We start from the raw sequence: 14,515 nt of genomic DNA on the forward strand, positions 1-14,515 counted from the left end.
ACTGGTCCACAGACTGGGGGTTGGGGAGCCCTGTTTTAGAGCATATTAATTTTGGAGACAAATTTATAAAATGAGTGAAGTTGATTTATACTCCATAGAAAGCACAATTTTTTGTTAGTGGAGATCTAAGAAAACCAAAGGAGAAAGACAGGCTGTCCACTCTCTCCTCTCTTCTTTATTTTGGTTCCTAAAATTCTGAATAGAGATATACGATAGGAGGAGAAAATAGTAGGAGTAAAAAATAAATAAAAAATGACATGACAATTTGGTATTGATTTTGGAAAATCCCTTAAAGTGAGATGAAATATTAATGAACAAATAAAAAGAATTTGGGTCATTAGCAGGTTTCAAGATTAACAAACAGAATACAAAGATGTTAAGAGAAAATATGAGCAAAGAGCAAACACAAGAGCAAACAGAACTGATGAATAAAACAGGTTTTAAGATGGACAAGAAGATAAAATAATTGGGTATTACTCTGATAAATATGAATTGTATATTATTTCAAAACATGCTATGTTAAAATACGGAATAAAGTAAAAAAAAAAGCAAAAAAATGTTAAGGTGGGAGAAGATACAATTGTCATAATTGGGGAGAATTTCTCTGATTAGGATGAAGATTTTGTTATTTTTGTTTCATACCTGTTTTGACAACTAATGCATAGATCGACTTATGACCAAAATGGAGCCCAGAAGTTTGATTGCAAGTCTTTGTGGTCATAGATTGAGGTATCATATGACTGGATTCAATTTTATAATGGTTGTAAAGTAAGTTTCTATGGTCAGAAAGTGAATCACGTGGTTGTTAAACAAGGTTGTTCTTCTAAATGTTTTTTTTTTGGGGTCAGAAATTGGCAAAAAGCATAGGAAACTGGCAAAAAATGCTGTACGTTGGACTGCGGAATGCTATAACTGGTTATAAATGCAAGTGCCCAAAATGCAATCACAGTACTGTGTGTGGGGGGGGTACGAGCAGGAGTTGTAACTTCAAGGATGGGTTGTAAATGGATTTTTAAAAGTCTGTCATAACCTTGAATGATCATTACACCACTGGTTGTAAGTTGACAACTACTTGTTTCAATTAAAGGCAGAGAGTAGTTTTGATTTTGAGCAGTGTAAGACTCAGTTTGAAATGTACAAATGATGAACACTGATAAAATGTATAAACTTGAAATTAAAATTTGAAACAGAAGAAAAACAAGTGAAAGAATGTATAATAAAATGGGCCAAGAATCTGGGTTATAACATACAAACAGAACAGTGGGTGAATGTGTGATTGAAAGGACTGATATTTATGTTATTATAAATATTATATTTTAATTTTTGTAAAATTATGGTAAATCATTGGTATGTGTCACCGGAGGTACTGCTAAAATGCATAAAGGTACTTCAAATTTATGTTGGAAATGTGAACAATAAGATGGGACATTTTACCATGCTTGTGAAAAAAAAACCTATAAAATGTTGGATTTAAATAACTAGTGTATTAAATACTAATTCAGAAGATTTTAAAAACTAATATACAATTGAAGACAAAGATTTTCCTTTTGGGACTGATAAACAGTTAGGAAAAGACATGGCATTTTGTTTTGATACTTAATAACTGCAAGGAGGTTATTGTATGCACAAAGTTGGAAACACTTGAAATTACCCAGACTGGAGGAATGGATAGTGAAGATGACGGAACTTGCTGAGATGGCCAAACTGACATCTTTGATCAGAGAACAGATATTATCAAAGTTTATTGTTAACTGGGAATCCCTTATAGACTTCTTATGTGAAACAGAAAAAAATGAATTTATGATCTATGCTTTTGATGATTTGAAAAAAATAGATGATTGAAAAATTAAAATCATATTGTAACCATGGTGTTGGTTGTCACCTTTAAAGCCCTACATGGCTTGGGACCAGGTTATCTGAAGGACTGTCTCTTACTGGTTACATCCACCCAACCCCCCAGAGTGGGGAGGCAGGGAATGTTGTGGATCCTCTCTCCTAAGGACACAGAAAAAGAGCCTTATCTGGGGTGGCTTCCTCTCTTTGGAACATCATCTTCACTGAAATTAGACTGACCACCATTTTGAAACTCTTTTGCAAGGCCCTGAAGACCTGGTTTTGCCAAAGGGCCTGGGAAACCCAAAGTGAGATGGAGTCCATCAAGTGGCTTGTTTGATTGCTTGTTGTCATCAGTGGGATGGGGGTTGTTGTTTTTACTCTTTGTATATTGAGTTTTTATTTTTTGTAAGCCACCTAGAGTCACTTTCAGTGACTGGTAGCCGTATAAATTCTCTAAATAATTAAATAAACCATAGAGTAAGAGATAACTTTATACTTTTAACTTCTGTAAAGAAAATGGGAAGCTATTTCTTTATATTTTCTTTCTTGTTTTTTATATTTTGGGTTTTCTATTTTTTTCTTGCATTCTTTCTTTTCAAAATAAAGATCATCACTACTAAGGGACCCCAGACCTCATAAATACTGGTCCTGATATTCCACTCCAATGCTACCTACAATGAATAAAATTGTTTCTATTTCTTGAACTGGCAATCAGTTGTTTACTCCAAGTAGGGTTAACATATTTGGACTGCAAACCTGTGGAGTTTTTTGTCTCCCTTTGCTGCCATTTCATGGATGTCCAGATTTGTGCAGCCCAAATACAACAACCTTTATTCCAACATCTATTTCAGGTAGAAAATGAGAGGCATGAGTGGAAAGTGGAGTCTGAGCTCTAACTGGTTTCTAACAAACCAACTTGTGCTCTCACAATAAAGAGTTGATTTGAAATCATGCTGCTGCTGCTACTAAAAACAGCTTGAAAGTGGAGCCATGTGCAAAATGGAGGAGCCATTCCCCCATTGTGTTCTATGATTCATACACTGGAATGGCCATATACGCAAATTCAAATGTATAATTTATCATTACAGTTCTATCAGAGGTTGCCCACGGATCAGAAACAAGTGCTCAGGAACAATACCAGAAGGGAACCATCACAAAGTTTTCCGAGGTTGGCTGTTGTGGCCTCTAGAAAGTTGGACTAGCAACACTAACATTGGATTAACTGGGAGTACTACCCCAGTTAGTAGTGATTAGTGTCAGATCTTCAGAGTTTTAGGAATAAAAGTTTAAAATCTTACTCTGTGAGATCTAATTTACTGTAACTGTGAAATCATCAGCTCCTCTGATATTTTAAATAGCTCATTAGAATTGGTTGAGATGGATGGCTAATTTCTTTATATCCATCTTTCAGAAGTAAAGTTTGCAAATAATGTATAAGAGCTGAGATTCTGTAAATGGGCACGAGAATCCTAAAGCACTGATTATAGATAGCCAGTTCAATGTAAGTTTGTTACTTCCCAAGCACTGTCATTTGTTTGTAATTTCTGAGATCTTAACTCACACTCCGTTGGCAAGTGGATAGATTAGGCAGAGATCGAATAGTGGGAGCTCATACTGCCTGACACCCTTCGTGGAATTTAATTGAAGTCAATAAGGAATTTTATTCCCCCTTGCATAGCCTAACCTATACACTGCAATTCATGTTTGAGCTATTAGCACAGCTGCCAGCCTGTTTCCGAGGGGATGGAACCAGTGGATGGAAAAGATGAGCAGAGTCCAGGCTTTCAGAATAAGGCTAGGAAAGAGATCCAGCAGCAAAAGTCTACTTTGTGGGCAGTGATGGGACTTTACATAGCAGGCATGTGCCAAGTCAATGGAAAGTACAGGACTATAATTGTAAATTATTGTAAAGTTAAAAATAGGGCAGATCTAGCAGAACCTGTTCATAAATACACAAGAGGCCGAAAGAAGGAAAAAAATTCCAGACAGTTTCTAACAGTTATAACCAGTCTTCATCTAACTATCAAGCTAATCAGATATTAGCAAAACTGACCTGAGCAGGAGGAGAAACTAGTAACTTTTAAAATCTCACATGCCAGTATCTCATTTCACAGCTTTTTCTGGTAGCTGTGTTTTGTTTTGTCCTTCAGCCATAGAATTTGCTCTAAACTTTTATTAGCTGACCAAGAAAAATGGGTAAATCTGCTTATATTAAAAAAAAGGGCAGAGAATCAATAGCCGCCAATGTCAGCATTCCTAAATTACTGGATGTCTGAGAGTTAAAGTTCAGCAACCTCAGACTGGCCACAGTTTTCCCATTCTTCTACTAAACAAAATAGAGGCTCACAGTAACATGTGAAATTTTACACAAGATTTTGCAAATGTAAAACTACATTCTTGCTAAATATCAGCATACAATTTATAAACATTTGTAAAATTTAGATTCAGTCTAACCCGGACTGTTATTTTGTTTTTATGAAATAGGTGTTTTTGTTGGTTTATTAATTTATTGATTTCTTGACAGTCCAGAGGACAAAGGCACAGGTCTCTCTTTTTATTCCCACATTCATTCTCAGTGTAGAGTGGGTTAGGATGAAAAAAAAGTGAATGTCCCAAAATCATCCAATAAGCTCTGTAGACAAGTCTCTATGGGAGATTCAAACTTGGTCTCCCTGTTCAATAACTTAATCATTACACTCAGTCTGAAGCAAAGTAGATGGGCATGCAAAGCAAGTGGAGATGGCAGGAGGAAGCTTTCAAAGTATCTTGGGAGCCCTGAAAAAGATACAGCTGCTTAATGATTTGGAGAAAGATTTTTTTTTTTTACATTGCAATGTATTTATTTCAAAGGATTTGCACAGCTCTACTTTACTAAAATAACTACTGGCTATAAGAAAGTTCAGGTGGAAGATAATTTTCTCCAGATACTTCTATGAGTCTTCAGTTGGCTAATAAAACTAGGCACCTGACAAATTTGTCGGCTCAGACTCATGTTTTTGTGAGATGAGTGGCCATATAAATATGATGGGTGCACTGCCTTGTGGTTAAAATACTGGGCTTGTCGACCAGAAAGTTGGCAATTTGAGACCCAAGCACTACATGACAGGGTGAGCTCCTGTTCTTGCCCCATCTCCTGCCAATCTAGCAATTCAAAGGCATGCAAATGAAAGTAGATAAAATAGGTACCACTTTGGTGGGAAGGTAAGAGCTTTCCATGCACCTCAATGTATAGTCATACTGGCCACATGACCACGGAAGCATCTTTTGACAATGCTGGCTCCTTCAGCTAGGAAACAGAGATGACCACTGCCACCTAGAGTTGGATATGATTGGGCAGGGGAAGCCTCTACCTTTATCTTTTTATAAGTATGATGCACCCATATATTGTGCAATGTACTCACCACTTTTGAAGTTTTTAACAAATTTGTCTTTATGGGTAATGAAACTAAAACCCAAACCTTCATTGTACATGATAGCTTGTCTAATGGGAGGCTTTTCATGCAAAAAAGTTGGGGACAAATGCAATATATCCAGGGTTTAATATTCCATTTGAGGAGTTTGCTTCAGGAAAGTTATACCATATCAAAGAGGATCCATCTAAAACCAACCTACTACATCCGTATAAATACAAAGTCTGTGATTCTTGAAAACATGTATCTGGTCAAAAAAGATGCCCAAAGAAGGAAATGTAACATTATTTTGGACTGATTTCGTTGGAAGTTCTTGGCTTTGCGAAGCCAGTGAATAGCTGTACCACTGCCAATGTAAATAACTAGGAAGAAAGATATTTAATGTAACTCAGCAGATTTACCTCTCCCTGTGACATGGATTGCCTGTTTTTCTTTCTTTCACCAAACTTTTGAGTAGTTGCCTTGTAGAAATACAACCACAAATTACATCGGGCTGTTGTCAGTTGTAATGGGCCAAAGAACATGAAACAGCACTGCCATTGATAATGGTAAAATAGCAATGTTTCCCATTCAGATGATGAATTGGGCTGTTAGGCTCCAGAGAAGAAGCAATAGTAGACTTGGTGCATTGCAAAGGTTGCCTCAGGACACTGAATGCAGCCAGTTGGCCCACCTTTGTGGAATTATGGACTGTGGCCATCTGTGTAGGCATCCTTATAGACTTTTTTTTAATAGATAATTTTATAAAGTCTTGCTTCAATATATGTAATACTGTGTTTCCCTGAAAGTAAGACCTACCCTGAAAATAAGCCCTAGCTTGATTTTTTGGGGTAGGCCTAATATAAGTCCTACCCCCAAAATAAGCCCTAGTTTTAGGGCAAGTGCATACCTAAAAATCAAGCTAGGGTGGGGGTAGGGGAGTAAAGCTGCCCCACGCAGTCCGCACCCACTTACCTTGCAGCTAGGCCTCCCATGAATTGACATCTGCCTTGCGTCGCTGGCCCACTTCTTCTGTGGTGCTCCCTGGCCTGCATTTCACGGTCAGAGGCCTTTCTGGAAGGCCTCTGATGGCAAAATGTGGGCCAGGGCTCATTCTCAGCTGCAGAGGCATTTCTTTCGGCTGCAGAGAAAGTGGGCCAACTGGATGGGGCTGTTGGTGCCACCGCCGCAAGGTGAGACTGAGGAAAAGACACCCCCCCCCGAAAATAAGACCTGGTGCCTCTTTTGGAGGTAAAAAAAATAAAAATAAAATAAGACCGGTCTTATTTTCAGGGAAACACAGTACAATAATACAACTGATAGTCAAGGGCAAATTTCTACAATCGCTGTTGATAAAGAAAAGGTCAAGAGCTGAATCTGATTTCTAATTATGCTTTCTTTCAAATGTTCAATGTTGATGAATTATTTAATACAATTTTCCTCCAGGGCATCATTAAATAGCAATCTTGCCAGCCAGATCACTATGATCAAAATGAGACAATGAAGGGAATATTTATCTTGAACCTAATCATACTAAAGCCATTTTAAAAGAACAACTGCCTATCAAGTTATTGATTTCTTTACAAAAGTAGCCTGCCACTCTACTATTAAGAATTATATCTTTCACTCAGACTTTGCCGGCTAATACATTTTTCTTTTAGTTAATATCAAAGCTATTAAAGAAGATACAAATCTGCTTGGAGATTCTCTATACGTCATCGTTTTACCCTTAAAAATTCCTATCAAATACAAAATTGACAGGGCTTCGTTAGCTCTGGCATCTTGCCTTTAGATCTTACTATCAAATTTGTCAAACATTGTTTTAATAGAATCCCATTTTATAGTTGAGTTTTATCCTGTTTTTATTTTTATATTTTATTATATAGTTTTGTTTATTTTTAAAACATCTTCTTAGTTATCTCTAGTGTTTCTGTTTAAAAGTAAGAAAAAAATATTTTAATAATTGAATACTATCTGGAAGAAGTGTAATTACACTGTGGTCCCCAAAATATTCAGCTATAGTCCACAATAATAAAGCTGCCTTGTCCTGATCTTGGATGACTTAACTCACTTAAGAACAAAACATTTCTTGAGCTAACATTTATATTTTTTTGTCTGGAGTGTCAAGATACTGAAATGATTTGCTGCACTAAGACTTCTTTCTGCAATATTGTAGCCTGGAGAATGAGCTTTTGTGCTCTCACATGCCTATGAAGAAATCAGATATTGTTTTTGATTTTGATCAGCCTTTAATATTACATCTGAGCATTAACTGCATCTATAATACCAGCTATAATCCATTGGAATTTCACAAACTTGCTTCAGAAGAATAGAGGGATGGAAACAACTCTACTGTACCTAATATAGTAAAACCAAGCCAATGTGTGTCACTCTCCTTTCCTTGTTCTGATTTTTCCAGTAGACTTCCCTTGAAACTAGGAGTCAAAGAAGGCTCTTAGTCTTTAGTTCCCTGAAAGCAGAATCTTGATAACAGAATAAATAGTCATTACTGTGAGTAGAAGATTTAACAAAATATGGCTAGAAAAAATATTAATAGAAATGCTTTGCATTGTGGAATCTTGAATTTAAAGTACTTTATTTTGGAATTTCTTTGGGGGGCTACACTTAAGAATATCTATATTGTGTGTGTGTGTGTGGGGGGTAAGTTTGCTAAAGCATGAGTACCTCTAAAGATATTTAGACATATTTAGTAAAAAAAGGTGATATACAGCGAACAAATTGTCTTGTGCAGCACAACTCCTTTACAGATAACCAAGTAGAGGAACCTTCTAGAATCACCATTTTGCCAGTAAAATAGGTCTACAGTTGTACTGGGCTACAGTTTGCATCAATCCTGGCCAAAATTGCCATAGATGACACAGAGCAGTACCAGGCTATGGTGCATCTGTTTTTAATTTGGAGATCAAACAATCTGCCTCTACACTTAATGGTACTTGAGGAAATTTTCCTGAGGGAGGTTTATTCAAAATACTCTTGACAGCAATGAGCTCTCTGTTTTAATAAAGCAGGCACAAAAAAAGTTAAGCAAGCAAACAAGGAAAACATGGGTAAAATACAGGATAAAAAAGAGCAATCCTCAGAGTGTCTGAATTCTAGCAATTATTAATATATTCTAACTAGCAATTGGGACTTTATATATTTCTCCCTGCCAGAAGGTTTACAAAGTCAGATTTAGAAAGATACAGAAGATTAAAGTGATACATATTAACAATGCAAGCCTCTATATCAGGGGTCATCAACCTTTTTGGTCTGGTGGAAGAGGGAGGGGCAGGGACCTTACGCGTGCATGCGCAAACATGAATTTGTGACGGCAGTGCCTGTGTGAGGCTTGTGGTACCGTTGCTACCAGGCTCTTGGCGATGCTACCACCAGCGCGAGGCTCACATTGCGACCTGCAGTGATGCTGCTCACAGCGCAAGGTTCATGCTGCTGCCCTTGTGCAAGGATTGCGCTGTGGCCCACAGCGATGGCACCCCAGCACGAGGCTTGTGCCGCCATCCCTGCGCAAGGATCGTGCTGTGGCCCACCTGCCGCTTACGGCGCTGCTGGTGGCAGCACAAGGTTCATGGCAATGCCGCCATCTGCGTGTGGTACACCACCGCCCACCTGCTACTTGCAGCGCTGCTGACCCCCATGCAAGGTTCATGGCAACACTTCCACCCACGCAATACTAGCAGTGCTGCCACCACCTGCACAACACTTGCGGCAAACGGTGGCATGAGGGGGGTTATGCACATGCGCGTGCACTGCCCAGCTACTCACCCAGGCCAGGGGTCAAGAGGCCATGGCCAGGTAGTGGGCCACAGTCCATAGGTTGGAGACTTCTGCTCTATATGATATTTAAGTCCCACTGAGTTCAATGAAGCTTGATCTTTAGCACATATGTATGGGACTGTAATTTCAGGCTTAGATAACTTAGAATAGAATAGAGCTGGAAGGGACCTTGGAAGTCTTCTAGTCCAGCCCCCTGCTCAAGCAGGAGGACCTATACCATCTCAGACAAGTGACTGTCTAGCCTCTTCTTAAAAATCTCCAGTGATGGAGCACCCACGATTTCTGGAGGCAAGCTGTTCCAGTTGTTAATTGTCCTCACTGTCAGGAAATTTCTCCTTAATTCCAGGTTGCTTCTCTCTTTGATCAGTTTCCAACCATTGTTTCTTGTCCTGCCCTCTGGTGCATTGGAGAATAATATGACCCCCTCTTCTTGGTGGCAGCCCCTCAAATACTGGAATACTGCTATCATGTCTCCCCTATTTCTTCTTTTCTTTAGACTCAAGGTGTTACATGGAGTGAGAATTTATTCGAGACTTAATTAGACATGGAATTCAAGAATGGTGTAATAATCCCCCCCTCCCAAATTAAACAAAGCATATCTTAAACTGCATACTGATTAAAAATATTTGGACTACAAGATATTCTAAAACAATTCAGTTCAATATCTGCCCAGAAATCAAACTATGTTGAGAAACTAGTGCTAAGGGCATTTGTTAGAGAGGTGCCAATTCTTGGATATTTTGTTATACAAATAGATAACCTTTATTGTCATTTTTTTACTCTGGGCACATTGGCACACATTAAAAATGAAATTTAGTTGCTTGCTCTCAAAAGTGTACACATATATAACACACATTTAAACATGCTATATACAACATATGTATAAACCTACACCCTTTCATATAAAAACATATAAATATTAATCACTGTCCATCTTGGTTTGTATAATATGTCACATCTAATAATCCTTTATCCCTAAAAGGCTGGGCTATGGGACTTCACTCTGTAAAAAAACACTTAAGCTCTCTCAACAGTGGTTAGACTTAGGGGCAAGAGAAAGAAAAGCTTTGTTATAGATGCTTTAGTGTATTCATTATTTCAAGATGCATAGTTTTGAAATCCTAGTTTCACTTTATTCTGCACTGGTCAGAATTGCTCTCCAGCAGAGTGTCCAGTTCTGGACACTACATTTAAATATGTTCAGAAAAGGAGTAATGAGAATAATCAATGGTCTAGAAACTAGACCATTTTTCTCAGAACTATGAAAGTTCTGAGAAAAACAGGGAAGATAAGAATATGATAGAATGTTTAAAATCCTGACAAAAGTATCATCTTGAAGAAGGTGAAGACTTTTTCTCTATTATCCCAGAGGACAGGATATGGAATAATGGATGTAAATTACAAGATGGATTTAGAGCAATTCAACAATGAAACCTATTACTAGGAAGGTGATGACTTGAGCTCTCAACTGATGGATGTATTCAAGCAGAGGCTCCTCTCATGGAGATTTTAATCTGAATTCCTGCACTGAGAAGGGGATTGAATTTAACATTTTAAAGGCTATCTTCCACCTGTTTGATTCTCTATTGGTGGCTAAAAATCTCTATACATTGATTTTATTGCCTTATGTAGAATTAATTATCATAACACAGTTTTGATTTGCTGCAGGAACTTTATATAGGGTTATATAAGTAGCTTTGTTTGTTCAGTATTAACTTTTAAAGATATTCTTTAAACGCATTATAAAACAAGTGAACTACAGAAACTATAAACTAATCAAAAGTGAAAGTTAATTAATCCTAGAAGGAAGAACAGATGTGTGACATCTAATTGGTGATGGTGATAAGAAAAATTGTTCCCTCAAAAGCTAATCTTTTGAGAAGGTTATAGACTGGTTTAAAACTAAGACTGGTGTTCTATGAAAGGAGAAACATATGACCTGTCTATGGATGGAATTTTCAGTGAAAAACATGTGTGAAAAAAAAAGAATTAAGAATCTCTTTCCCCATGAAGTGTACAGTAGCTTCATATCAAACTGGAGCCTCAATGAGTGGATTTATTAAAATGAAATAGATTGGAAAAAAATTAAGGAAAGACAAATTGCCAAATTATATTTACGCCACGGATATCCAACATGGTTTCTGTTACATTGTTCTTGATATTGGCAACCAGCTGAATATAGTTTGGTGCTCTGTAATTGCCAAGAAAATTCTCAATGACAGCCTTGAATGCTTTTCAGGTGATTTTCTCTGGTCTCACTAACAGATCTTTGAACCACTTGTGATATATCTGATCTGTGGACCAACAAAAATGCCTTCCTTAATCTTGGCATCAATTATATTTCGAAACATCTGTCTCAAATAACAATAATAACTTCACTTTATTCATTGCTTTCACAATATTTTTCATCACTCTGAGTTTTATGTAAAGTTGAGGCAAAAATATTTTTGTTGGGTCAAGAAGTGTTCATATGCCATGTTTTTCTGTCCTGGAACCAAATTCTTTCAGAGTGGCCATTTCTTTTTAATGTAATGCGACTCTCTTGCATGGCTATCCTATTTGCATATTTAACAACAGTACTTGGTATATAGCTGCAGTCCAAGCAGAAGAGCCGCTATTTTTAGATCTCCACAGATATTTCAGTTATACTTGGCACACGCTAACAACATTTCCATGTTTTTGTATGTCTCTTTCATGTGTACAGCATAGCCAAAAGGTGTTATGTTTACAGCTGTTGTGTAAAACAGAAGATTTCTATAATGGTGTGTGATAGGTTATTTTCATGATTAATAGTTAAAATATACCCCAAAGTATTCAGGAAGCAAAATCTTTCTTATCCAGTGTGATTATTGTTGTTGATACAAAAAAAAATATTTATACAGTAATACTTGATATGGAACTTACCCATATAAAAATATTCTGGGGAGGCCTCATCAGTTGCTAAATCTCTTATAACATTTCCAAACCGCAGCCATAGCCCAAATGCGATAACAGCTGAACCTGCCAACTGGAAAAGCAAAACAAAAGTTAAGTGCTGAAGGAAGATGCGTGGCAAGCACAGAAAAATCAGCAAACAGTTTCTTGTTTTCCCTGGAGATTCCAACAGCCATTATTCCAGAGCCTCATCTGCTCCCTACAATACACAGATGGTGAATGCCATTCACAGACCAAGATCATACTTTTGTGCACACTGGGTTTATTAACCTTTTTGGGCCAGAGTACTCTCTGAAAGTCTGATAAAACTATAGTATATACAGTAGATAAAATGTATCTACTGTATATACTTTCAGATAAGCCCTTCCTTGAATAAGCCATGGTGGTGCAGTGGTTAGAATGCAATATTGCAGGCTAATTCTGCCGACTGCCAGCAGTTTGATTGTGACTGGGTCAAGATTGACTGAGATTTCCATCCTTCCAAAATTGGTAAAATGAGGACCCAGATTGTTGGGGCAATATGCTGACTCTGTAAACCATTTAGAGAAGGCTGTAAAGCACTATGAAGCAGTATATAAGTCTAAGTGCTATTGCTATAGCTAAGTCAATCCTCAAAATGTTCATAATTTTCACAATTGCCTTATCTGCAGGAAATCCACAGATTTTTCATTTTTCATAATATTTTGGTTAAAAATGTGAGGGTCAATTTATTCATAAGTTGGGCTTATGTATGGGATACAAGTATGTATGGGATATATGGGTATTTTAAAAAATATTACAGTAAATATTATGCTTGCACATAAACCCATACATGGATAAGCCAAACCCAATTTTGGAGGTACATTTTGGCACCTAAAATTTGTAATTATATAATATATAGGTTAAATTTGTATTATAAAGGAAACCAATTACACTCAAACTGTTAAATATTCTTAAAAATGATATATGTGTAATATACAATAATAATGTATCTGCTTTATTACTCCATTAACTGAATAACTCCATTAACTGAAGGAGCATGATGGCTCATGAGGTTAGAATGCTGGGCTGATGATTGGCAGGCTTGTGTTCAAGACCTGGTTGCTGACATGGGGTGGGGTGAGCTCCCATCACACGCTCCAGTTCCTGCTGACCCAACAGTTTGAAAGCAGGCAACCACAAGTAGATAAATGGGTACCATTTTGGTGGGCAACTTCCCAGGGACACAAAAGGAGCCATCACCTGGGTGTCCCCCAGGCAATGGTGATGTCAGTGGCAAATCCTTTCATCATGGAAGCACTTTGGTGCTTTGGCGCTTCCAACATGGAAACATAGAAATAGTAGTAGTAACTGAATAACAAGACGATAAATGTAGCCCTCAATTTATTACCATAATTGGGACTGGAATTTTAGTTGTTAAATGATGAGGTCATTCAGTGAGCCATCACATGGCAGGACTTTATTTTACAACAACTTTTACTTTAGTTGTTAAGTGAATCCAGCTCCCCCAGTTGACTTTGCTTGTCAGAAGCTGGCTGGGAAGTCACAAATTGCAATCGGAAGATGCTGCAACTCTTATAAATGCCAGCCAGTTGCTAATCACCCAAACTGAGATCATATGTCTGTAGAGTGATGCGGTAGTTGTAACTCCAAGGGCAGGTTGTAAATCACTGTTTCTCAGTCCATCATAACTTCAAACCAAAATTATTAATACATATGACTAAATTAATTGTATGTTCCTTTTAGTTGTATAATCTTTCCTGCAGCAGAAACTAATATAGACTGGATTTGGCATTTTTATCCATCGAGTCCTTCCCAAGGATCTGGGACAGGCAAATGTTGTTATTCAGTAATATTAAAGGTATCATGCAGAATGTAAGCTATTCCAAATGAAGCTGCCTTTTGCAATTGATTGATGGTGATTTTGTCAAGTGGTGCTCCAGATGTTTTGAGACTGCACCCAAGTTGTGTATTACTATTGGTACTATATTTGGTTTCTTTTGCCACAATTCTGTTTCTCTTTGCAGGTCTTTATATTTCATTATTTTCTCCAGTTTTTCTCCCCTTCTATTCTGTGCCTCCACCAAACTGTTTCTTGAAGCTAAGGCTATAAATACATATTATGTTGGAGCACAGAGGTTGAGTCTGTTTTACACATTCTTTTAAAGTGCCCACTCACACTGGCAGTCAGAGCTAATGCCTCTGCTCTTGAGCTCCACTTATGAAGAGGAGATTGAAACAGTCTTACTAAATGATCAATACTCAGGTGTTTTAAAATTTAATAAAGCTATCAGTGCCTTTATGGATACTCCTTTCTCATTCTCAGCATGCCTAGCTTGGCTTTTGTATTTTGCTAGGAAAGCCCAGGCAATCCTTTGATTATCATAAAGACTTGAGACAGAGAATATGCCTCTTCCAATCAAATAAAATGGGGGAGGGGGGGAAGAGAAAGAAGGCAATCCCATTTTCTCTCATGGCACAGGGTGACTGAACAAGAAACAATGGCTTGTGCTTTTGCAAAGCCAAACAACACACCACTTTGTGCTGCTGTTGAAATCCCAGCTGCAGCTGGGTGACACCAA

The 14,515-nt window shown here is 37.6% G+C and overlaps 1 protein-coding gene across 1 annotated transcript in view; it reads right to left on the minus strand.

Moving 5' to 3' along the window:
* TSPAN2 (tetraspanin 2) overlaps positions 1-14,515 on the minus strand; it is a 50,615-nt gene that overhangs the window by 19,263 nt on the left and 16,837 nt on the right. Inside the window, exon 2 of the mRNA XM_015812062.1 lies at positions 11,925-12,027. Coding sequence (XP_015667548.1) covers positions 11,925-12,027 — 103 coding nt within the window. The remainder of the gene's footprint in view (positions 1-11,924; positions 12,028-14,515) is intronic.

The sequence above is a fragment of the Protobothrops mucrosquamatus genome, unplaced genomic scaffold, assembly GCF_001527695.2.
Source record: "Protobothrops mucrosquamatus isolate PMUCROS unplaced genomic scaffold, P.Mucros_1.0 scaffold65, whole genome shotgun sequence".
Taxonomy (NCBI): Eukaryota; Metazoa; Chordata; class Lepidosauria; order Squamata; family Viperidae; genus Protobothrops; species Protobothrops mucrosquamatus.